The sequence below is a fragment of the Populus alba genome, chromosome 3 (genome assembly GCF_005239225.2).
Source record: "Populus alba chromosome 3, ASM523922v2, whole genome shotgun sequence".
Lineage (NCBI taxonomy): Eukaryota > Viridiplantae > Streptophyta > Magnoliopsida > Malpighiales > Salicaceae > Populus > Populus alba.
Genome location: NC_133286.1, coordinates 5,242,505 through 5,267,836, shown reverse-complemented (window position 1 = coordinate 5,267,836; position 25,332 = coordinate 5,242,505). Strand labels below are relative to the sequence as shown.

General features: G+C 34.7%; 2 protein-coding genes and 1 long non-coding RNA gene across 8 annotated transcripts; 1 reads left to right on the top strand and 2 right to left on the bottom strand.

Moving 5' to 3' along the window:
• The first annotated feature begins 2,455 nt into the window (after positions 1-2,455).
• On the top strand, positions 2,456-3,659 carry LOC118055659 (uncharacterized). 2 transcript variants are annotated; one of them, XM_035067602.2, is made up of 2 exons: positions 2,456-2,720; positions 2,810-3,659. In XM_035067602.2, the coding sequence occupies exon 2, from the start codon at positions 2,812-2,814 to the stop codon at positions 3,535-3,537; it is 726 nt and encodes a 241-aa protein (XP_034923493.1). In that variant the 5' UTR covers positions 2,456-2,720; positions 2,810-2,811; the 3' UTR covers positions 3,538-3,659. The 2 variants fall into 2 exon arrangements, with proteins under 2 accessions (XP_034923493.1, XP_034923492.1); XM_035067601.2 differs by having other exon boundaries at positions 2,807-3,659.
• A 6-nt stretch (positions 3,660-3,665) lies between these two features.
• On the bottom strand, positions 3,666-14,213 carry LOC118055660 (uncharacterized). The gene is made up of 6 exons (XR_012169406.1): positions 13,727-14,213; positions 13,369-13,528; positions 13,205-13,291; positions 10,261-11,139; positions 9,883-10,073; positions 3,666-5,341 (listed from the first exon to the last, which is right to left on the bottom strand). It is a non-coding gene; the product is annotated as an uncharacterized lncRNA (long non-coding RNA).
• Positions 14,214-17,973: 3,760 nt separating this feature from the next.
• Positions 17,974-23,608, bottom strand: LOC118055661 (uncharacterized). 5 transcript variants are annotated; one of them, XR_012169458.1, is made up of 10 exons: positions 23,009-23,608; positions 22,634-22,772; positions 22,382-22,459; positions 21,751-22,114; positions 21,455-21,567; positions 21,102-21,266; positions 20,832-20,927; positions 20,303-20,459; positions 18,438-18,530; positions 17,974-18,352 (listed from the first exon to the last, which is right to left on the bottom strand). XR_012169458.1 is itself a non-coding variant. In XM_035067603.2 (9 exons), the coding sequence occupies exons 1-9, from the start codon at positions 23,098-23,100 to the stop codon at positions 18,232-18,234; spliced, it is 1,305 nt and encodes a 434-aa protein (XP_034923494.1). In that variant the 5' UTR covers positions 23,101-23,608; the 3' UTR covers positions 17,974-18,231. The 5 variants fall into 5 exon arrangements, 3 of the variants coding, with proteins under 3 accessions (XP_034923494.1, XP_034923496.1, XP_073264413.1); XM_035067603.2 differs by lacking the exon at positions 20,303-20,459 and having other exon boundaries at positions 20,788-20,927; XM_035067605.2 differs by lacking the exon at positions 20,303-20,459.
• Between the last annotated feature and the right edge of the window lie 1,724 nt (positions 23,609-25,332).

Here is a 25,332-nt window from a genome sequence, read left to right as displayed (position 1 = left end):
AAAGCTTTAAGGTCATAGTAGGAGGCTTATAAACATTCATTGTACCTATTGGTGATTCAATGACAAATTATCTTGAAAAAAGAAAGAATGATATGATCCAATAAAGAGTTGAACAAGAAAACTCGGATTTCGAATGAAATTGCGCATATTATCTAGTTTTACATTATCAAGCATAACTCTAAACCCGACATCGAATTAAACTTTTTAAGCATGAGTTTTTAGACATATTTTTCTACATGCAATTAAAATTTTAAGTCAATCGGTGTTCTACAAGGCATCAAAATACAAGTAAGAAAATGCAATATGAATTTTGTTATTTGTTGTCTTTTAACTTATATACTTTCAATTTGTAAAGGATTCTTTTCTTAATGATAGGATATTCACTAGTTAATTTTGGGACTTTTGCTGATTTTTGTTTTGGATAGGGTAATTATATTAACTAAAAAGAAACAAAATAATAACAAAGGAGCAAACCCCATACAACTCGGAAAGGCGGACAAAACCCACCTAACCTAAAACAATAAACAAAAAAACAAAAAAAATACCCTGAAGAGAGGCTAAGAGGATATACCCTTAAAACCTAAACAAGAAACAAATCAACGAGAAATGAAAATATCATTAAAACATCCCCATGAAATATGAAGTCATCTATTAGTATCCGAAGAGGCCATATAACGAAGAAGATTAACTTTAAAAACAATACAATGAACAATATCTCTATAAACAATCAAATTGTTGTGAGGAGTCACACCATAGAGCTGAGCGTTCCTCTCCCTCCAATTATAGTGAATTCAAGTAGTTAATATCAATTTGGTTATCAAAGATCTTTTCTAAGAGTGGTAAGGATTCTTTCAATGTTCTAAAATCCTTTCAATACAAGGATTTTGGAGCTGATTTTTTTTTATTGAATAGTTTTATGCTAACAATCATAAATTTTTATTCAATCATTAGATCAAATTGAAATTTTACAAGACGTTTTCAAATGTCCTATTTTATATCTTCATAAAATTTTAGATTAATCGAACATCGAGAAGCCTTGCAATAGAAGATATTGTACGGGATTTATATTATTTTCCTAGTTAATTTAGAATTTTTTTCTCCAATTTTATTTATAACTCTTTTATATTTTTTTCCAAAATTGTTTATGTGGTTTTTCACCTATTATAAATGAGATTATTTATATTGTACTTAGTTTTTTAGCTTCCATCCATGATATTTTGAATAAACTTTTGTTTTGTATGATACTAGTAAACAAAGAATAATCAAACTTATCTTAGTATAACTGTCTTTGTGGCATTCTTCTTAATACTTCCCGTTCGCAAATTGGTATTCGTAGGGTGAGGATTCTTATTTCAATAATGATGGTGTCTGAAAATATAATTTTATTTTGTCACACTCCTATCAAACCTGATGCTTTGTCTTTTCAAGATTTACCTTTCTTGCATGTGAGTTGCATGGTCATGTGATCACAAGGTTTCACATCAAAAGCTAATTTTAATTTGACTTAATGGATCCAAACTTGATAAATAAACCTTAACACATTAAAAGTTTAAAATAACCAAAATAATAAAATAAAACATAACCCAAATAGCCCTGAAATGTTGCAACACTATGATAAACTAAAAGATAAATGAATAATAACCAAACTAATTAAAACAATTCTAAAGTCAAATTTATAATGTGCTAGCAAAATTGAAGCTCAACTTTCAAATGAATGGTTCCCCTTCTTCTTGATGAATTAGAAGGTCTACCATATATCAATAGAAAAGTCTAGATGTCTATTTTTCAATAGATAAAAATATCCTAAATAAATATGAAAAAATAATAAAAGAGTATTGATCTAAATAGAAAAAAAAAAATCATGATCAATTAGGAAAATAATGCAATTTTCACACAGTAACTTCCAAACTTTATTTCAAAACTTTTTTTAATGTCCGATTGACCTAAAATATTAAACATATATAAAAACAGGATATCCAAAATACTTCTAGTAAAATATCAACCCAATCCAATTGTCATATTAAAAATTATATTTGTTAGCATAAAAATATATAATAGAAAAAAAATAAGTCTAAAACTGACTTTAACCTCCTAAATAAACATGAAAATCTTTGTAATAATTTATGCTTTTTAATCTCCTTATAAAATATGAAAACTCCTAAAATATTATGCTTAAATATCTTTATAATATTAGGTTTCGAACAAGATTATCTTCATGATGTCAACCCTAATCCCATGTTATAAAAGGATAAGGCTATTCTTATACTTGGATTAAGTTAATTATAAGCTGATTCGTGTGTCATAGCTTCTTATCTTAAACAAACTTATTAAATGTTTTACTTAACTTCTTGACCTTTTGCTTATGATTTATCCGATTGGTGTCTCTAGTAGATATTTTGTGTTGGTAGGCTGGCATATATCATAGTTGGTAAGTCGTGTATTTAAAATTACTAAATATTTTTGCTGGGCATAATGATTGGAAGAAACGACGTCGTTTCTCTCACAGAGAAAAGAAATGAACTGGAACCCCTGGTGGGTCTGTCTCAACTCCTCTCCGGAGGGCTGCCTTTATTCCTTCCGTTTTTCTTTCTTTCTGGAAAAACAAAATCACTGTCTTGACAGCTTGCTTGCTTGAGGCAGGCAAGCAGAGAGAGAGAGTTTTCATGGCTGCTCACTGATTCGATTAATAGATTAGATTCAGACACGCATCAAGGAGCAAGGCAAAGACTTTTTTTTTGCTTCAATATCTCCTTTTTATCTGCTATATAAAGAAAGTAATCATTTTTTTTCTGTGTTGTTTAAGCAGCAGGCATGAGCCGTTCTCAAGGGTCCTCTTCATCCCTCAAGAGGAAGCGGCCAGGGTTGAGTTCTCCGTCTCAGTCACTCACCGATCACGAGCGCAAACTCTATGACGTGATCCGAAGCAGAAAGGATATGGGAATCTGGACTAGAGACATGAAGAAAGAAACCAACCTCCCTGACAACGTCGTCAACAAATCTCTCAAGGCCCTGCACGCCAAGAACTTGATCAAGGAGGTGGTCAACATCCAGAACAAAGGGAGGAAGCATTACATGGCTGCAGAGTTCCAGCCCTCCAAAGAACTCACTGGAGGGTCCTGGTATGTTGCAGGGAGCCTTGATACGGACTTCATTAGGTCGTTGAGGATGTTTTGTGTGAAATACATAGCTGAGGAGAAGGTTGCTACGGTGGAGAAGGTGACGGAGCTGATCAGAGGGAATGGAGCCTTCGCTGTTGAGGTCACAAAGCAGCAGGTTGAAGAGATTGTTAGGGCTTTGGTTTTGGATGATGAGGTTATGGAAGTGAAGAGTAATGGGATGGGGGAGTTTGGTTCTGTTCCGGTTGGGAATGTTTGCTATAAATGTGTCGGCAAGGGCCGCGGCGGCGGCGTGAAAGCAATAATTGGGGCAATGGCTTCCATTCCTTGCGGAGTATGTCCAAGGATAAGTCTTTGCACGCCTGATGGTGTTATCTCTCCAAGGACTTGTGTCTACTACACCAAGTGGCTGGATTTTTAATCATGTGTTTTTGCTGTACATAATTCTCTCTTGGCCTTGCATTTTAGATTATCCTCAACTTCTCATTCTAATGTACACAATTAATATGTGTATATATTACCAAATTCACTGGGTCTTACGAAGTCCAATTTCTTCAAAATCTCAAGAACTCTAAAATAATTTATCCTCTGTGTATAGGAAGAAGTACGGATTTATGTCAATAACAAGAGATCTAACTACTGTTTCTTAAAAAGAACTTTGTGCACCTAGAGACAGATGTTTCGCCTCTCGATTTCGATCATCTCTAAGAAAATTCAGACCATGCAGTGATGGCTCGAGCAAGTGCCTAGTCTCCCTGTCTTTTCACCAAGTCAACGAGCAATGTTTTGCATGTCTGAACTTGTTTGAGAACCATTGGAGTATAGCTTTATGTCCAGGAGCCTGGTTCAACAATGGCCACATAGTTGGCTGGTCCCCTCCTTTCCTCTAAAGCAATTCTTTCCCTGGTGAAAAGCTACATGTGATGGTCCATGGAAATTCATCAGCTTGCAATTGAAGAGGCCAGGTTTCCTAGACAAACTCTATTTGGTAAAGGCCTGGCAACAAGTCCATCAGTGACCCAAACCATTGATCCACTATTATTTTTCACATGGTTGAATTCCCGTTGAGCATATTCCAGAGAGATTCGTAGCCTCCCCCCAGGTCTGCAGTCAGCAGAGATACTTCGTGCTTCAATTCCAGCATTTCTCTCCAACCAGTATAAATAATTAACTTGGAACAGTGACTTGAGCATGTCATGTTGTGAAGAACTTCTTTAAGGACTACCTGATTGCTGCAAGTAATTCAAATACAACACAGAATAACTATTAGTAAGCTCAATTCCTCCCATAAATAACTTGCTTCTCAACTGAAGCCAAAAGAAAATGTCAAAAGAAAAACTTGTCCTTTCTTTTTCTTCAACAATGAAAAGAGTTTTTCAGGATCAGGATTGTTACTATTGGACATTATTTAGGAAAAATATTCCATACAAATAAAAAAACATAGGCTGTTTGCTGGATTCCTTTATTTACATATTTTGTTACAATTTAGCTACTTCAACCATCAGAGATGGCATGAATTAAAATGACCAAAAGAACTCTTCCGATACAAGTAATTGATAGCTCCCAACACAGAATTTTGCAACAAGAAAATGATTTTGAATTGCAGGATGACTTCTCATTTTACACAAGAAAACAATGAGGAAGTATAAACAGCTGCCCGTTAAAATAAAGCTACCAGCCTACCAGTAATTTCATCATGATTGTTGTTTATGAAAAAAGATATCAATCAAGAATTGGTCATGCATGCACATAAATAATAGAAAATCAATAGGCATGGAAATAAGTATATACATTCTGAATTATAGAGCTGACAAAAAGAAATCAAACACACACAGATAAACAGAGAACAGGCTGAGGGGATTTCAGATTAATAATAAAGCGCTAGTATACTTGCACATAATCATCCCCCGTGCTCAGTTAAAATGTAGCCCTCATCTCTATACAAATTGAACAATGCAAGCACATTGTTCTTCTTGTTGACAGCATCACTGAGCTTTGATCCCAGATGCAGCCTCTGCTCAATATCAGCAGCTGCATACCTCGCTCCTGAAGATGTTCTAACCTTGCTTTTTCCAGGACAGGAAAATCACGAACTACAGAGGAGACAAATTATAGAGCAACTCGCGTTGCCCTTAGGGTTTATATTAAGAAACGGTACAGCTGGAAAAAGTGGTTCTTCATCATTGACCTCTTTGACTGGAGGAGATATTCACTAAAAACTAAACCTGTTAAAGCAATGAAAAAAAGGGGTTTCTGTCATATAGCTTTTGAATACTATGAAGATGATTATGACAACAATCTTAAGAATCAAGAGTGAGTTCATGGTATTAGACAACCATTTTGAAGGTTTGCATGGAGGCTAACTGAAAGTGGCAGCAGATAGTTGTGTGAGCAAGTAAAGGTTATATTTCATCAACTTGTTCTGTGGAGAAGAACAAAGAGAAAGCAAGTGAAAACATACCCAACTAATACCTGTCTACAGTTTACAATGTTCTATATCCTCTGACAAACTGAACTGAAACAAATCTATTTCATGGGCATCATAATTAAATTATGATTATAAATAGTAATGGAAATTCTAAAATTATTGCATTCAGAGTGGCTTCAAGATTTCTTCTCTTTGTATCAACTCATTTCAATCAATGAAGTTGTCGCACGTGTGCGGCGGAGCGGCGATCGTCCACCCTCAAGAGAAATAAAAAAAATAGAATATTGATTTATTCCTGACAAATAGGGAGAGACAAGGAATTCTTGTCAATAAAATATGGACTGGGAGTCGCCACCTAGTATTCTAGTTACTAGGAACCTTAACTGGTCTCACAGATGGGGTACGGAGACTAGTTGCGTAAAGGGAAGGTATTAGCACCCCAACTACGCCCTACCTAAGGTAAGCTGCATTGTTTTGTCTGATAAAATCTAAGATCGTGTTGTGATTTCTTATTGTTTGAAATACGCATTACATGTAATGTCATACCCCAGGTTCTATTGTCCGAAAAAAAAAAAGAATTAAATATCCGGAATATGCATTACGTGTAATGTCATACTCAGGATACTAAGAGACAAACAAAAATTTTTTTTGTTGTGTTTGAAATTTTAGCCAATATCCTCTTGACTTTAATAAACTGGTTATTAAAGCCAAAATGCATGCTAAAACATTATTTTTTGGTGTATGAAAAATACAATATGATTTTTTAGCTTTGAGACACTTGGCCGTATGCACAAAAATATATTTTTCTCTTTTTTCAACTTTTGTATTTTTGGAAGTTTTTGACGAAAACCGGGTATTTTCATATCAAATTTTGTATTTTTAACAACATAAAATACCACCCGATATTAATCAAAATGACATAAAAACTACGCGGAAAAATTATAAAATGCTGAAACAAATATTCTTGATTTTTTTTCTTTGAAATGGGCCGAGTCAGGCCCAAATACATGGGCTGGGCCGAACCTGGCCCAAATGCATGGGCTGGTTACTGTGCACACAGTAACCGAGGTTACTGTGCACAGAGTACCCGAGAATTAATTAGCAAGTGTTGTGCATATGCACAGTAACCGGATTACTATGCACACAGTAAGCCGTGAATTAATTAGCCAGTTACTGTGCACAGCACAGTAACTAGCTAATTAATCTTCATCTGCTGCAGAACGTAATGCATGCAGATGAAGCTGAAGCAAAAAAAAACGACAAGGAAAGGGAGAAAGTTACCTGGAGCGGTGTTGATGCTGGCAGCAGCTGATGCGGCAGGGGTGGTGGCGGCGGCGCTGGCGGTTCGCGGTGGCCGGCGGTGCTGTTTTCCTCTCTCTCTCTCCTCTGTTTTTCTCTCTTGTCTGCTTCTTCTTCTTCTATTTCGCTCTCTCTCTCTCTTCTCTTCTGCTTTCCTCTCTGTCTCTCCCTTCTCTTCTCTTCCCCCTCTCTTGGGTTTTTTTTTTTTTCTCTCTCGACCCTCCCCTGTATTTATAGGAAAACAGGGGAGGGCGACGTGCAGTGGCCGCCCCCTCCACTACCTTTCAAAGGATAAAAAGCCAGGCAAGTGGGTGTCATGGTGGGCGCCTTATTGAGCAAAAGCCGGGAAAGAAATTAGGCGAAAAGTGGGGAAGAAAATCTTCTTCTTCCCCTGCCTCGCGCGTCCAGGGGAAGAAGAAGATGGTGCTGGTCAAAACGGCACCATTTTGAGCTTTCTCTGTTTTTTTTTTGTATTTATTATTTTTTTGTGGGGACCCAAAAATGGGTTACAACAGTTGCCCCCTCTTTACAATGCTTACGAAGCAAAGATTTTGCGTAGTAAGTGTTGTAAAGATAAACAAAATTGGTCTTCCAGAATTAGTCTTCGCAAAAAATGGTTGACCTACAACTTAAACTGGATCCAAAGTCCTATGTGTAGTTGGGCTAAACTGAGATTCCTTTCGTCAATCCCCTCTAACCAGAACCACAATCCTATGTGTTCAAACCCTTTGTTGTTTTGAAGAAAGATGATATATTTTCACGGGCGACCTGCCCATACAAACTTAAAGTGGTCTATTTTCAGGGACGACCAGCCCACACACTCACGCTGACACTGGTCTATTTTCATGGACGACCTGCCCAAACATAAAACTAAAGAGTGGTCTCATTGTAACGGGTGACCTACCCAGGTGAAGGAATGGTCTCATTGTAATGGGTGACCTACCCAGATAAAAACATGGAGAATTGCATGGCGATGGCTTTAAAGGCACACTCGAAAAGAAAAAGGGTTAGAAAAACGCACTACCCAAGAGGTGAGGGCTCAAAGGCACACTCGAAAAGAGATGGGGTTAAAAAATGCACTATCAAAGGAGTTGAGGGCTCAAAGGCGCACTCAAAAGGAGGTAGAGTTAGAAAACGCATTACCAAAGGATAAGGGCTTAAAGGCGCACTCAAAAGGAGGTGAGGGCTCAAAGGCGCACTCAAAAGGAGGTAGGGTTAGAAAACGCACTACCTAAGGGATGAGGGCTCAAAGGCGCACTCAAGATGGAGGTGAGGGCTCTAAGGCGCACTCAAAAGGAAGTAGGGTTAGAAAACGCACTACCCAAGGGATGAGGGCTCAAATGCGCACTCAAAATGGAGGTGAGGGCTCAAAAGGAGTTGAGGGCTCAAAGGCCCACTCAAAATGGAGGTGAGGGCTCAAAGGCGCACTCAAAAGGAGGTAAGGGCTCAAAGGCGCACTCAAACGGAGGTAGGGTTAGAAAAAAAAACAGAGAAAGCTCAAAACGGTGTTGTTTTGACCGGCACCATCTTCTTCTTCCCCTGGACGCGCGAGGCAGGGGAAGAAGAAGATTTTCTTCCCCACTTTTCGCCTAATTTCTTTCCCGGCTTTTGCTCAATAAGGCGCCCACCATGACACCCACTTGCCTGGTTTTTTATCCTTTGAAAGGTAGTGGAGGGGGCGGCCAACAGTGGCCGCCCCAGCACGTCGCCCTCCCCTGTTTTCCTATAAATACAGGGGAGGGCCGAGAGAGAAAAAAAAAAAACCCAAGAGAGGGGGAAGAGAAGAGAAGGGAGAGACAGAGAGAGGAAAGCAGAAGAGAAGAGAGAGAGCAAAATAGAAGAAGAAGAAGAAGAAGCAGACAAGAGAGGAAAACAGCACCGCCGGCCACCGCGAACCGCCAGCGCCGCCGCCATCCCTGCCGCATCAGCTGCTGCCAGCATCAACACCGCTCCAGGTAACTTTCTCCCTTTCCCTGTCATTTTTTTGCTTCAGCTTCATCTGCATGCAGAACGTTTACGTTCTGCAGCAGATGAAGATTAATTAGCTAGTTACTGTGCTGTGCACAATAACTGGCTAATTAATTCACGGCTTCCTGTGTGCATAGTAATCCGGTTACTGTGCACATGCAGCACTTGCTACTTAATTCTCTGGTTACAGTGTGCACAGTAACCCCGGTTACTATGTGCACAGTAACCAGCCCATGCATTTGGGCCAGGTTCGGCCCAGCCCATGTATTTGAGCCTGACTCGGCCCATTTCAAAGAAAAAAAATCAAGAATATTTGTTTCAGCATTTTATAATTTTTCCGCGTAATTTTTATGTCATTTTGATTAATATCGGGTGGTATTTTATGTTGTTAAAAATACAAAATTTGATATTAAAATACCCGGTTTTCGTCAAAAACTTCCAAAAATACAAAAATTGAAAAAAAAGAAAAATATATTTTTGTGCATACGGCCAAGTGTCTCAAAGCTAAAAAATCATATTGTATTTTTCTTACACCAAAAAACAATGTTTTAGCATGCATTTTGGCTTTAATAACTAGTTTATTAAAGTCAAGAGGATATTGGCCAAAATTTCAAACACAACAAAAAAAAATTTTGTTTGTCTCTTAGTATCCTGGGTATGACATTACACATAATGCATATTCCGGATATTTAATTCTTTTTTTTCGGACAATAGAACCTGGGGTATGACATTACATGTAATGCCTATTTCAAACAATAAGAAACCACAACACGATCTTAGATTTTATCAGACAAAACAATGCAGTTTACCTTAGGTAGGGCGTAGTTGGGGTGCTAATACCTTCCCTTTACACAACCAGTCTCCGTACCCCATCTCAGAGACCAATTAGGGTTCCTAGTAACCAGAATACTAGGTGACGACTCCCAGTCCATATTTTATTGATAAGAGAAAAGAATTCCTTGTCTCTCCCTATTTGCCAACCCATTTTTAGGTCCCCATAGAAGTTACAAAGAGATTATCAGGCACTCCCATTAAGGGACAAAAGAAAAGGAGAAGAGATTGATTACTTACACGATAGGGATTTATAGTCCTTGGTTGAATGGATTGATATGATAAAGATTGAAAAACATGTGGATCCATGTCACCAAACTAAAAGAAGCAAGGGCAAGGGATGTTGAGGAGCCTGTGCAAGCCAACGTTATACCAAGCATTATACAAATATACTTGCTCACCATTCCCTGAGCTTCACCCTTGGCAATTACCTACAGTTAATAATTGCTTTCAGGAACAAATCAAAGTGGCTTTGGAATTACTAAGGTCAAAAAGAAAAGACATCTTGCACAAACACAGCTCTTTACCAGCTGATAGAAAAGAGACATTTCCAAGCTTCCATAAAGCCACTTGTTATTTGAGAATAAGAAAAAACCAAAAGAACACTCTTAATTTTACCTCAGCAAAGTTTCTTTTAGCAGCAAAACCAGCATAAAAACAGCTCCTTGTAGCAGCCTGCAAATTTCGAGCATCAACTTTAAGCAACTCTAAATAAACAAAAATTTGTATTAGCATCATAAAAGCAGTTTGGCACCCAAACAAAAAACAAAGAAAATGTTATTAGGAAATAGATATGGCAATGCAACAGTAGATAATTTAGAAGTAGGAAATTGCCTAGATAAGAGTAGCAGCAAAGCGTCCAGCTCCGGCAGTGGCACCAATGAAAACAAAAGGATGAGGAAAAGCAGGAGTTAACATTTCCAAACCAAGAAGCATTTTCCAAAAGGTCAGCAACAACCTTGATGCGGACCAATGAACAAAAAGACTTAAAGCATAAAAAAAAAAAGCTTTTAGAGAAAGAAGCTACGAATTGAAAGCAAAGGAAGACAAGAATGAGGATTGGAGATATGTAAAATCTGCAATATTATTAATTAATTATCAAAATTATCTCACAAAATGACAGAGAAACATATAAATAGTAAAACCCTAAAATATCTCACTATTGGGCTCAGCCCATCAAATCAAATTGTTTAACATCAATAAAGCCAAATAAATAAAATAAACAATAAGATAGGTCCAAATGGGCTCAGTCTCCCAACCAAAGAGTGACAGGTTAAGTCATCCTACGTCGTCTCCGTCCATATACCAGTGTAATTTGCAGCGTGGGCCTAATGTCCCTACCAAGCCTCCAACTTTTTAGGATGAACATCAAAATGTCATCCATATTTGGACAAAATGATTTTACTGAGATATACCCAATCCCATCCTTTAGCACCCATTTGATGGCCGCAGCCGTTGAATCACTCCTTTCCTCAAACCATCGGCGTAGAGCAATGCCTATCAAACCAACAACAAATAAACATTAATCAAAACAAACAAAAGCAAACTACATGGCACCAAAATAAACCTGAAGGGATTGTTTTGGTAGTTAAAGAAGGTATGTTCCTTTTATTGACTTTTAAGGTTCAAACCTTAGAGTCAACACCAAAGGAATTTATTAAAGCAAGCCTATGAAGGGGTGCAAGATTGCTAGAAGAGAAGACTTAAATCGACACATAAATTAGTTTAAAAATACCTCTTACTGTCCAAAATAACTGCATATTACTACAAGCAAAAGCAGCAGAAGAATGACAAGGATAATTGATAGATACATAGGCGGTAAGGACACCACTAACTTGGCTTGCAATGCCTTGGACGGTTCGCAAAGAGAATAATCCAAGTAATCAAAGGTAACACTTTGAGGAAACCCTTGAGGAAGCATGAGACGTACAAACAGAGCTGTGCATTGGGACCATAACTCCTTAACAAAAAACAGTGACGAAGACGGTGATGTTGGAGACACGACAAACTCATCCTTAGAGAAATTAGGAACAAGCCTAGCTCAGTTGCTTGCGCTGATGTTGCGTGTCTGATTAAGTGGGAACCAATCTGGATAACATCCAGAGGTGCCTTAGTGATGGAAATGGCTGGCAGCCAAGTTCCCATTATGCATTATGGTGTTTACAGGTTATTGAGAAAATAGAAGAAAAGGGAGATAGAAGCAGAATTCCATGAATTCAGCTCAACATTCATTCATTGGGTCAGACCTTGACATGCATGCGGTTGCTGCTTGAAACAGTGGATTCAAAGTCTAGCTTCCTCTTAGTTCTAGGTATATGAGTCTATGTGGAAGACGACACAGCTGTAAAGAATGTTGGTGTCAAGATGTTTGGAGGTTGATGGCAACATCAGTTTAGGGGCTGAGTTTGTTGTAGCTGCTAAGGATCCAAATGATCTGGATGGTTTATGTAAGATGATGTTCTATAAAAAATAAAAAAAAGCAATCACCAACGTCAATTTTTTTTCTCTCGGAGTACCATAATTAAACTGACTTGCATAGAGATGATTAAATACAATTGTTCATTCCAGACTTCTTTTCCGCATCACATAAATGTGGCTTAATGAAAAATAAATTTGATTCTAATGAATAAACTAATTAAAATTGAACTGTAGTTCAACCTAGCTGCCATGATCAAACATCTATATTTTGATAACCTCCGCATGCTCATTTAATGTTAAACAAAAGAACCCTCATCATTCATAGATCATTACAATCCCATTTTAAAAGAGTCTTAGTACATATATATTAATCCAAACTTACAAAGCCATGTACATTAAATTAAATGGTGTTTTTCACACGTTGTCAAGAAAACTTGCTAAACTATACATAGATTTATAATTTGGTTAATAGATTTGATTAAAATAAGAATGAAGGATGATTTTTTTAACTATGAATAACTGTATAGTCTTAAACTCCTATAAACAAAAAGTTGTTGCTTGTATATCCTGAGCTGTTTTTAGTTATTGGTAAGGATTCATAAATCAATGGCCTCCTTTCTTGAATAGTTTGCCCATTTCAACACAACAACAAAGACTTTTGATATGAAAGAATTAAAAAAAAAAAAAAAGACATGTTAGCATGTATAAACCATGCCAATTATGGACGATCCTCGGTATGTATTGGATAAAAAAACAAATATATTTGAAGACAAACATGATTGACTCACCACCCACTATCCTAAACGAATTGAATTGTTAGCACATGCTTTGAAAGTTAAAATGCAAAGAGAGCAAGAGACGGTAAGAATATGACATATGATGCAATGCTTTTGTTGCTATCCATTCCTTTCCTTACACCTTTGAACTTCTAATTGAATAAGAAGTCTTCTGCGTGTTAATTTGTCTCAACAACAACACAGTACATGCCATACCATGCTATGTTATCTTTTGTGTTTGGTTATCAGCAATTAAACTTGTTCCTCCAGTTCCCTATATTACTCTGGGGGTTCTTAAACTAATGGCAGCAAACATTGAACGACCCCCTCCTTCCCTCAATCAAAGAAATTAAAAAACAGAAACCAACCTGGATTAAACGACGCAGCAAGAACAACGCATATAAAAGTAGGAGCACCGCCTAATAGAAGGAGTCTACAAGTTGTGGGCTGACCACCTGTTAAGAAATTGCCTTGTCGTAAGGCTCCAGAAAATATAAGAACCAAACCAAAAAGAAAGAAGATCGACACAAACCTGTTTGAGCTCGAACTGGATTCCCGAAACGCCAAAATAAAAGTCCAGAGAAATGCAGCACAAAATACAAATGAATCTAAAAAGCAAGGCTGAAGCATCCAACAAAAGCATAGACTTTTTGGAACAAGGAAGAACAAATCTCCAGATCCACAAACATATACTGGGAAGATAACACACGTAGAATACAAAATGTGTAAGCATTAAGAGAAGCAATAACTGGAAAAATCCAAATAAAACGAGAGGAACATGGAAAAAAAAAACACTAATTTGGCTAGGAGAAGGTGTTAGATTTGAATCGTCCGTGTAACATAGACAAAAATTGAATATGAACGAATAATTTTGAAAGAGAAAGGCTTACCCCGTTGACATGGGCTATGGATTCCATTTCATTCTAACTCTCCAGTTCTTTAGCTAGCAAGGGCTACAAATTTCATTAATTTAACTATTTAATGTCTTTGGCTCCAATGTTATTTTCATTATCAACCCTATAACAATTAATTTTTTTTTTTTTATGCTCGACATCCTCGTCTCCGGTATACAAGCATCGCCGGCACCACCATCACTGATGTTAGACGCGACTCCCTTATCCTATTTTCTATCTGTCTACTCGACGCCTCCATCTCATCTCTTTTTTGTCAGTTTGGCTTAGAAAGAGGATGTGGGTCGAACACCGCCAGCACCATCACCTCTCCAACCAGTGACACAACAGAAAGGCATCCTCTCTGCCTCCGATGTGTCTCATTTCTCTCTTTCTTCTCCTGACTGTCATGTTCTTCTCTCTTCTCTTCTCTCTCTTACCTTTGTTCACTGAAACAAGGTGTTATATCTGAATCTTGTACTGAGTATTTAATTTTTCCTTTTTGTAATTTAGAATTTTTTTAATGTTATTAAGTTATTTTAATATATTGATATTACAAATAAAAAAAAATATTATTTTAATATTTTAAAAATATATATTTTAAAAAATAAAAATTACTAAATTGCAAAACACCGTTTCATCACCCATCTTTTTCTTGAGGTTGGCCGGGAAAAATAATTAAGAATTAGTGTTTTAGGAGTAAAAGGCAAAAGAAAGGGGGGAAATGTGATCAATGAAATGAATTTAACACTCTTTTGTAATATAGGGTTATTTGGCTTTTTTTAATTATTATAGATTATTAAAGAAAGCACTAAAAGCTATAGCCAAAATATTGTCCGTTCTCTCATATTTTAATATGGGCTTATTATTTAATTATTATTTTTTTTAATCTTTAATTTTTTTGTGTGATTACATTTTTTTTAGAGCTAAATTAAAGGACATTAAAATTAAATTTATTGACTAAAACCAAAATTAAAAGACAAGAACCAAAGTGAAAAATAAAACATAAATGGATGATATTTTTAAAGTTATCACAAAGTATACAATAGTCCTCAAACTTTATAAATTAAACCTATTTTGGTGCATATATATATATATATATATATATATATATATATATATATATATATATATATATATTATTTCCTATAAGAAAAGAGAGAACACATGATTCCAACAACAAAAGGAAAAAATCGACGGTAACACCAATTATGATTACCGAAATGGTTGTTTCATGTGTTAAAGGGTTTTATTTGGTAAAAAGAATTCTACTTAAATGTTTTTTTATCTCGAAATTGCCTAAAAAATAAATCTAAGCTTGGAAAGAAATTTTGTTTCTAGTTTATGTGTTTTTTTTTTTTTTTTTTTTTTGCTTGTTAAGGTAATCTATGGGTTTGTTGAAGAGCTTAGGCTTTTTTTGATGTGTTTTGGGTCAAAATTTATTAAAAAATAAGTTTTTTAAGTAAAAAAACATAGATTTTATTTTTCCAGCCATCATAATAGCTAAAATTTGAAGAATATTAAGTGACATGTTATCTAGATATTTTTTTTTATAAAAATATTGAGCGAAACGATAAGTTTTCAATTAAAAAAAAATGACCAGAGTGCGAGCACTTTCTAACTCTTTTTTCTATTATTTTTTCTTTTAAAAAAATCATGCTTTCTTATGTGTTTTTTAAAATTCATTTTTAAAATTTATATTTAAATTAATATCTTTTTTCTCTGATTTTTTTTTATTTTTTATATTTAGCTTTTTTTAAATAGTGAGTTTTTTTATTAAAAAAATTATATATTTAATTTTTGGAGAGATTATTCTAATTTCTCTATATATTTTTTATTTTTATATAATTGAAATTTATTTTTTTAAAAAAAAATATTTTATTTTTGAATAGTATTTTCTAATAAGTGTAACCTTACGAGATATCTTTTTTCACTTTTATTTTATTTGATCAATTTTGACTAATTTGTAGCTTATAGACTTTTTTTTCCCTTTTCTCTTTCTTTCCTTCTATAAAAAATTATAATTTTGCTCTTTTTATTGTTTGTATTTGAACTTCAATCTCTATTCTTTTAATTTTTATTTTTTTCTTAGCTATTTTGTAAAAGTTTTATTTTTTTTTAATTTTATCATTCAATCTCAATTTAAAAATATTATAGTTTTCAACTTGGTCCATATTCTTTTGATTTTTAATTTTTTTCTTGGTTTTTTTGTAAAAATTTTATTTGTTTTAAATTTCATCATTCAATCCAAATTGATGTTATTATGTTTTTTAATTTGTCCAAATTGTTTTAATTTTTAATTTTTTTTCTTAATCCTTTTGAAAAAGTTCTTATTCTTTTCATTTTCACCCTCTAATTAAAGTTTTGGCTTCTAAATTTTTCTTAACTCTTTTGGAAAAGTTATTATTCTTTTTATTTTTACCATTCAATCAAAGTTTTTGGTTTTTAATTTTTTTTTCTTGGCCTTTATATAAAATTTAGTGATCTTTTTAATTTCACCCTTCAATCAAAAATTTATTTTTATTTTTTATATCAATTTTTATCTTCATTCTTTTAATTGTTTTGGATCCTTTTGCTAAATTAATTTTTATTTTCAATTTCACCATTCAATCAAATATAAAATTTATTTGATATTTGAATTTTGATCCTTATTCTCTTAATTGCTTTTTTTGAACCCTTTTGTATAGTTGAAATTCTTTTTTTTTTTTTTTAATTTCATGTTTCAATATTTAATTAATTGAAAATTAAACTTCATGATTTTTTTTTAAATAAAGTATCTCGAGTCTAATGACTTGGGTCATGAATTTGAAAAGTTAACATGATTTTTTATTTTTTTAAAAAAAAAAGACTTTATCAATTCTTTTTATTTTTCTTACCAGATTATTTCAATCTCATAATTTGGATCGTGAGTTTAATAAGATATCTCAGGTTGACTCAGCCTTAATTACTAAAGTTACAAATTTATTATGTTAAATCAAGTTAACTAGAACCAGTTTTTTATGTCATTTTTTACTCCATTTTGTTTTTTTGTATTTAATGGATTGTAAATTGATGAGATACATCTTTTGTTTATTTTCGTAAAAAAATATTTTTTCCTAGTGTTATTATAATCATTTTAAAAAAAATTTCATCCATCTACTACCATTTTTTTCTATCTAATTAAATTAAAGCCATCTCTTCTTCTCTATCATCTCTCTCTCTCTCTCTCTCACACACACACACACACACACACTTGCAACAAACAACGGAACATCATTTAACAATTGTATTTTAATACTATGCTCCAGAGTTTTAAAACCCGAACCGGCCCGACTGGCTGACCCGGGCCTAGGACCGGTCCGGGTAGAGGCAAAAACCAGCTTGGAAATTGGCCCGGCAAAACCCGGTAAACCCGGAGGGTCAACCCGAGACTTAGTCCACCTGGTCATTTTTTTTTTATATTGGCAATCATTAAACGATGTCGTTTTGGCCTTTTAAAATGCCAAAACGCTGAAGAGTTAAGAGTGAAGAACAGAAGAAAAACGAAGCAATATTAGGGACAATTGCAATTTGCAAACCTAATTAACTCAACTCTTTAAAACCCAGCTGAGAAGCAGAGAAGCTAAGGATGTCTGGACTATTGATCGTTGTTGTTTCTCTGCGATCAATAGTCAAGAGACTCAAGACATCTAGTAATTTTGAAAAAAAAAATAAGAAAGGAAGTTAATTTGCATTTATCAAATAGATTACCCCTCAGAAAGCTCTTCTACGAGGACCGTGAAACCTTTTTGTGTTCTTCATCGGAAGCTAATGATATTGACAGCCTAGAGCCTGGAACTTACTGTGTGTTGACACCAAAGAAGGAGGAGGGGTCTCCCGGGAGCTTAGGCACAGAGAAAAGAAAGGAAGCGAAAGGAGCTGGAGGAGGTTTGTTTCAATTTCAAGAACATTATTATGTGAGGAGTAAAGAAGGTGATAAATGCCGCTTCTATTTGCCTTGCAGGCCAGAATCTACTGAGGTTTTTGTCTAATGTTAATGGGGTGGGAAGGAATCTTCATCTATTTTGAGAGGCAGTGGATGATATATATATATATATATATATATATATATATATATATATATATATATATATATATATATATTGTAATTTTTCCTCTTCATAACAAATTTGTGTGTATTAATTTTATTTTTGTTTTTGTAATAGGGATTATTTATAATTTCCAGGATGGATTTTAATTTTGTGTGCAGTAAGCTGTCGTGAATCATCTAGAACACAAAAGCTTTTTTTTTTTTTATTGACCCGGGTCAACCCATCTGACCCATGACCCGATCATTTGACCGGGTCGATGACCGGGTTAGGTTTCAAAACTGTGCTATGCTCAGTACCATGCAACTTGAACATTCTTAATGGAGGGTATGCAAGCAATTCTCATAAACCTCAGGGCTTATCCATGTTAAGGTGGAGGGAGACTTATGTACAAACACCTCAAGGAACTGTTAGTTGACCAGTGTGGCCCCACGACTTTCATGATGATTCAAGCCGCAACAAGTGCAATTTCTCAACAAATGCTTCTAGGACTTTCGCCTCTTCTTCTGGAGCAAATGCCATGCAAATGCTAAGCTCTTGCACTGCCTGACCATATTTCCTGCAATTGCAACCAATTAATTCGTTGCAATTTTTGTGAAATGCGTTGCAATTTTTGTCGAGGCATGAAGATCCCAAATTTATACCTGTTATAGTACAGCATCATGCCATGGTCTCTCCTCAAAGCCCAATTATGCGGTTGCAGAATCAACAATCTTTCCGTAGCCATGACAGCCAGCCTGTGAAGAATTCTGTAATTCAGTTTGGTATGCATGGAAGGAAGTTTATCTTCCAGAGCTAATATAACAGTTGCAATGCTAGATAGTTTATCTTCCAATTTAGAATGTTCAGATGCAAGCTCAGCTCTAAGTTGAACTCCAAATTTACATGCACACTTATGCATTTCATTTTGAAAAGAAAAGAGAGGGCCAATTTCAACTTGTATGGAAACATTTTACAGCCTGACCATATCTGATAGACATAAACTTGAAGTCATTGCCACTGCCATTTGCCAATTAGATTGACATGACAAAACATTACAGAAGCAACTTCCGAAAGAAGAGTGACTGTTGCAGCCATGCAACCTCAGAATATAATGTAGTAAATATCATAAAGTTTAAATGCATAAACCACCCTTACCAATCACAGTTCAGTTTATGGGTTATAATAACCATGGATCTCAAACAACAAACTATTTTCCAGACTCTTGATGTAATAAAACAAATCAAAACAAGCAGATGCTTGTCACATCCTTAAAATATACCCTCTAATCCTCTGAGAATGAGTAGATGGCATGCATGCAGATTTACTTTAGATGTCATCTCATGATCCTAAAGAAATAAAATATCACTATCCCAAAAGAGAGTAATTCCCCAGAAAATGAAAGGCAGGAATATGTTAAAGAAGCCAAGTAAAATTTGTGCTCAAGTAGAATGCATTTTCTATTCTAGAAAGAATTAGCCTGAACCAAAGGTTGAAACACAGTTTCTAATCTTGCTTCTTTAGTTCCAAGAACAAGTAAAATGGACAAACCTTGAAAGTGCTATTCATGAAATCAAGTATTTCTTCATAGTACAAGGGCATCTGCAGGTTATAAGAAAGAGGCTTCGAATAATACAAAAGGGTAACATGTTTAAAGACCACATCATCACGCTATCTATGTTTTTATTTTTTGGGTGAATGGGATCAAATTTATTAATTGACGATTAAGAGATTAGAAAAGACAGTTTGAGCAGTAAAAGGCAATTTAGCAAATAAGAAAACGACTAAATGAGACCCAGCAAACAATAAAGCAAGAAATCAGCCACACATACACACACACACAAAAAAAAAAAAAAGAAGACAAACAACCATGCAAAAGCAAAAAAGACTCCTGTCACCTGCAGTCACAAAGCCAACTGGAAAGACCACCAAAAGGAAGCAGAAGAAACCCCAAAGAATACAAAGAAAACTGCCAAGACCAAGGCAACAACCAGACCAGTCACCAAGACCAAGGCAACAACCAGACCAGTCACCAAGACCCACAACTGACACAAAAACAAAACCAGCAGATGTCCTAAAGAATATAGGATAGAGAACGAGCACAGCACAGCAAAGCATGCCAGGAGGAACCAACACTGGAGAACATAACACGATACCAAACAGGGCAATCAAGGCCACTTGAAAAGCCACCTCAAGAGGACTTACAGGGAAATGGGCAGCAGAGACTCTAAAACAAACCTGGAACTAACAAATCAAAATTCACAGAAGTCATCCAATTTACACCACCACACAATAATAAGGCATCCTCGAAAGAAAAAGTGGACATGAAAATGGCAAACTGACACAAGATCCATAAAAAGGTTACGGATTAGAACAATGCAGCATCACATCTTTTAAGAGAGGGGGAAAAGAGCAGAAGCAGAACCAGCAGTGCCAAATAGATACGTGGAAACAAAAACTAAAAAGCACCAAGACTTCAAAAAAACTTTCCAAAGCCCTTTCTTCTGCTTGAGTGACAAAGATTCCTCACCAGAAGGAAAAAAGGAAACACAGACACTGGCTCCATAATCTCGGAGCCTATATGGGCAGAAACAATAGCACCAAAAGCCAGCTAAAACACCATTCATCTTGATGGCATAAAATGCTACACCCAAGGCACTGTTTATGTCACAACACTTGCAAAAACCCTGGGAATGATCCATGGGAAAATAAAGAAATTACAATATGGCACTAAGAAGATGTAGCGCACAAGTTAATTAGGTACGATCCAGACACACAGTATGTTGCTTTCTTCTATTATTATTTTTACATTTGCTGCATAACTGATGCATGTATCAAGACCATAAGAATCAACAATTCAACCTGTTGTCCTGTTATTGTTCCCATGTCACATGCTTAACTGTTTTATGATAATCTGAAAATAAACAGCTTGAAGATAAGGGCTACGTGGCCCACTGAAACATTGAAGAAAATGAAGATAACAGACATAGCCATATAGATACATAAGAAAACTACCTAAGATCTTGAGGCCGAAGCAAAGGAATACTTGAATTATGGACCTTGATAAGTTTTTCATCAGTATTATGAGCATGCCTAAGTGGAGAAGCCAGCATCAATCCAGGATTTGATCTTGAAGCACGTTTCCAGTGAAGCCTCTGCCACAATTTAAGATTTAGTTTATCCCAAGTGGGCATAAGGAAGCATATTTAGAGAATAAATAACTCTTAACGATGGAAGAATTAAAAAGGGACTAAATGAGTGCATTGGTTATCTCGGTAAATGTAAAAGACAGGAAAGTATTTGATGAAATTCCAGAAATCAGAACTCACAATCAAATTGGCCAGAGCAATCCCTATAATGTCTCGTTTTGTAGCTATCTCAAGTCCCAAAAGAGAGTTTCCAGTTAAATCCGATGCCTTTGATCTAGGGTCCTCAACACACCTTCCGTTGACAATTGCAAACAAGCTGTGCCCTGAAGTTACCTTGAAGAGCTCCTACAGAAAGGAGAAGCAAAATGAGAAAAATCTGGTTTGAAGTTTGTCCAAAAATAAGGTTTTACAACAGGATGTCATCCACAGATTGTAAAGAAATGCTTCAATGACACATTAGAAAGGAATAAATTTAGTAAGAACAATGAGCTGCCAAGCTAAATTTTGAAGATGAGCATGAACAATTTAAGCACCTCTGGGTTCCCCATTTTGGGCCATATCAAAAAATCTTCCCCAACTCGAGATCCCACAATGGTCAGATCAAGTCGTCTACAGACTTCAATGTAAATTATACTAAGCAAAATTGCTGTCAAGAAGGAAAATATATGATCAGATTGTGGCGAATACCCACAGAATGAAAGAACACAGCAATAAAGCATATATCACAGATAAGAAAGTTATTCAAGAGCCCCAATGTATGAAGTGAACCAGAACAATGCAATAAAACAACTAGCTACAAATGCATTAAATAAAAAGGATGAAGTTTTACCACTGCCACATCTGGTGCTTAATACTGTGTGCAAGTATGAATACTTTGAATCTACAACAACAGGTGATCTTTTGAAGCCTCTCAACTCAAAAAGGACTAGATTCACTGAATCCAAAAGTTCAACCAAATAGCAACCTATGTCTCTTGAAACTAGCTCTGCTTCGACCTCCTTGGTGATGTTGTCCAATTCACTGACCCACTCACTTATTGTCTTTCCAGCCAAAGGCATCTGCTCCACACAATCCCACTCCTGGGCATTCGATGCAACTGAAACATCTCTCCTCTCATTCAGGAGTGAGCAAGCATCCATCTCTTGATTGAGAGCGATAAATGCCTCATCTTCTGATGCAATGTACAGCAAAGCCTAGACCAGCCAGCAGAAAACACACTGGAATTCAGAATCTCCCAACAAAGAAACTTTCAATCAATTTAATTCCAAGAAATAAGAAGATTTTGATACGTAAAGATATATAATAACACAACAACTTGCACGCAATTTGCAACAAGTAGCTTGGTTAAGGTGCACACAAGAGAGAAAATTAGGAAAGAAAAGGGAACGGATCACCGGATATCAAGTTATGATCATAAAAATAATGAAGAAGGAAAGATCATCGTCAAAATTCATATATACCTTAGCAAGAGAAATGTCTTTGTCCTTGGATTGGAAGGAGAATTCCTGGGTGAACTTTTCCCTTGCGGACTTGACAACCTGGTAGCAATTTTTTCAAGATGAAAAATAAGTAGCAAGATTAGAAAAAGTGAAGAAATACATTAATGCAACCAAAAAAACATAGCATAACATATCTTCACAGCAAATTAGTAGGATGACGACGACGACGACGACGAAGGCAAGATAGGATGTTAAAATGGTATACAAATCAACCTCCTGGTAAGTTTTGAGACGACGGGAAGATGAGTCCATGGTCGTCTGATTGATTGAAAGAGGGGTAGCTGAAGCTGAAACTGAAACAATAACATTCCCATTTCTTCTCCTCCAACGCCGGTGTTGATCATGATCATACCTGATATGATATGATTATTGTGTAAAGAATAAAGGGACATTTGGGGTTTTGCATACCACAAAAATTCCTTCTTCCTCACCTCTCTAATAATTCAAGTACATACATACATGAAAACTAAATATTTATTCATATTTATGAAGATGGGGCACAAATTTAAGCATAAAATTATAAATCAAGCAGCCAAGAATAGGCTTAAGTGAAAAATTAAAGAAACCATTCTCAATGTTAATCATTACCTGATGGGCAAAACATGAGATGAAGGTGCTGGTGGCGGCGGCGGCGGCATGGTTGTTGCAGTAGCAACAGTGATGAGTGAATCACGCAGCATTTTCTTGCCTGCTTCCTCCTATACTACTACTGGATTGGAGAGAGAAATTGGTTCCAAGAAACAAATGTGTAAGAAGAAAGAAAACACAAGAAAGTATACACAAGAAGAAGAAGAAGAAGAAGAAGAAGAAATGTAATATTAATTATTAAAATATCAGAGCATTATGGGTAGCAGCGATTGTTATGGCACAGAACAGAAAAGAAACACAGAAGGGTGATGATGATGACAACGACGCCGACGCCATGGTGGTGGTGTCTATGATTGTGATCAGTTTACTTCCAGAAGACAACAGGTGGGAATTACAGAGAAGTGAAGAAGAAAAGGAAGCAGAAGAAGAAGAAGAAGATGAGTGGGTTAGAATGCAAAAATCCATGATCAATTGATGATGATGATGGTGTGATCTATCTATCTATCTATCCAGAGAAGCAAAGAAAGGGAAGAAGGCAGGAAGTGAAAGGCAGTGAGTCTGAGCCTGCAGCTCCCTCTCTAATTTCCTGGGGTGGGTGGGTCATGGGCGCCTCATCATTGTTTTAACAGTATTTCAAACAGTATTTTAAAGTATAATATAAATTATTTTAATTTGAAAATATATCTTAAAATAATATTTTTTTTATTTAAAAAAAATTATAACATCAATACATCAAATGATTTAAAAATATTAAAAAATAATTAATTTAAAATAAAAAATTAATTTTTTTCAAAAATATTTTTAAAATAAAAAATAAACAGGCCTAAACAACAACAAAAAAAAAAGGTATTTATTACTGTAAATTCAATCATCATTTACTTTTTTTTTCCTATCTTATCACAAATTTTTATTTTTTTTTTATTAAACAAAATTGAAGTTGAATTTAAGTTAATTGTTAGGAAAAAAATAACACTTACAGAGGAGGAGAAAATGGATGTTTTTTTTTTTTCTAACTTTGAGTAAAATATTTATTTTAGAAGTTATACTTTCTAAGTTATAAATATTGCATCCATTGGTTTTTAAAATTTCAGGAAAAAAAATTAATTTTATTTTAAAACTTGCTTTTTTTTTTTTTGTTAGTTCATGTTTTGAGAGAAATAAGAGAAAATAGCTGGATTTTAATTATTATTGATATTGATTACAACCGCTAAAATAATTAATTTTAATGTCAATGGATTTTATTTGTTAAGAAGAGTTTCACTCACATTTTTTTTACCTTTAAAATACCTAAAACAAATATATTTGAGCCATAAGATTTGTTTTTTGGATTGATTTTAAGCTTTTGTATAGTTTTTTAAGTCCATTGATGAGTTTATCAGATGTGATAAATAAACCAAGTGTATATTGATAAATATGACAAGTATAAAGGATAAAAAATAATATTTTCCCCAAAAAAGTGTGAGGAAAAAAAAGGAAAAATTAAAAAATGATAAAGATAAGAAAAAAATAATAATAGTGTAAATATGAAAAATATAAAGCGATAAATATGCCAAGTGCAAAGAATAAAAAATAAAAATTTGTTTTCCAACAAAAAGTGTGAAGAAAAAAAAAGAAAAATTACAAAAGAATGAATATAAGAAAAAAAATATTGATAAATAGACCAAGTGTAAAATGATAAATATGCCAAATTCAAAGGGGAAAAAAAAAAGGAAAAATAATCTAAACAAAAAATTTATTTTGAAAAAAATAAAAATAAAAAAATTACATATTTGCCATAGTTACATTAAACAAATTAGAAAAATTTATAAAATCATCTTTTACTCGCACTAAGATACAGGTCAAATCATTTTTATTATAACTTGTTTTTTTTTAAAAAAAATTAAAATGTTAGGAAGTAAAAAGTTTGATGTATAATGAATAAAGAATTTTGAAAATATTGAGATTGTGATACATTGGATGACATATTTTTTTTTGACGAATATTGAGACGTCGACATAATAGATTAACCCAGGTCAATCATGCTTAACCCGTAATATTCTTGATCAAAGGCATGAGTCCGTGATAACACCATGAAATTTAAATCAAAATAAATTAGGAACCATAATTCTAATTAACCAAATATTGAAGGCCCAAAATAAATCAAAAAAATTCACTTAAAAAAAATCTAAAAAAATGACTCAAGCAAACTTATTCGCTATGATGCGACCCAAACTAATTTTTTAAAGAAAGAAGAAAAAATCGAGACTCTGGTCATTGACTTGATTGAATCCATTAAGCCAGATTAATTTAATAACATGATTAAAAAAAAGAATGCTCGAGCAATA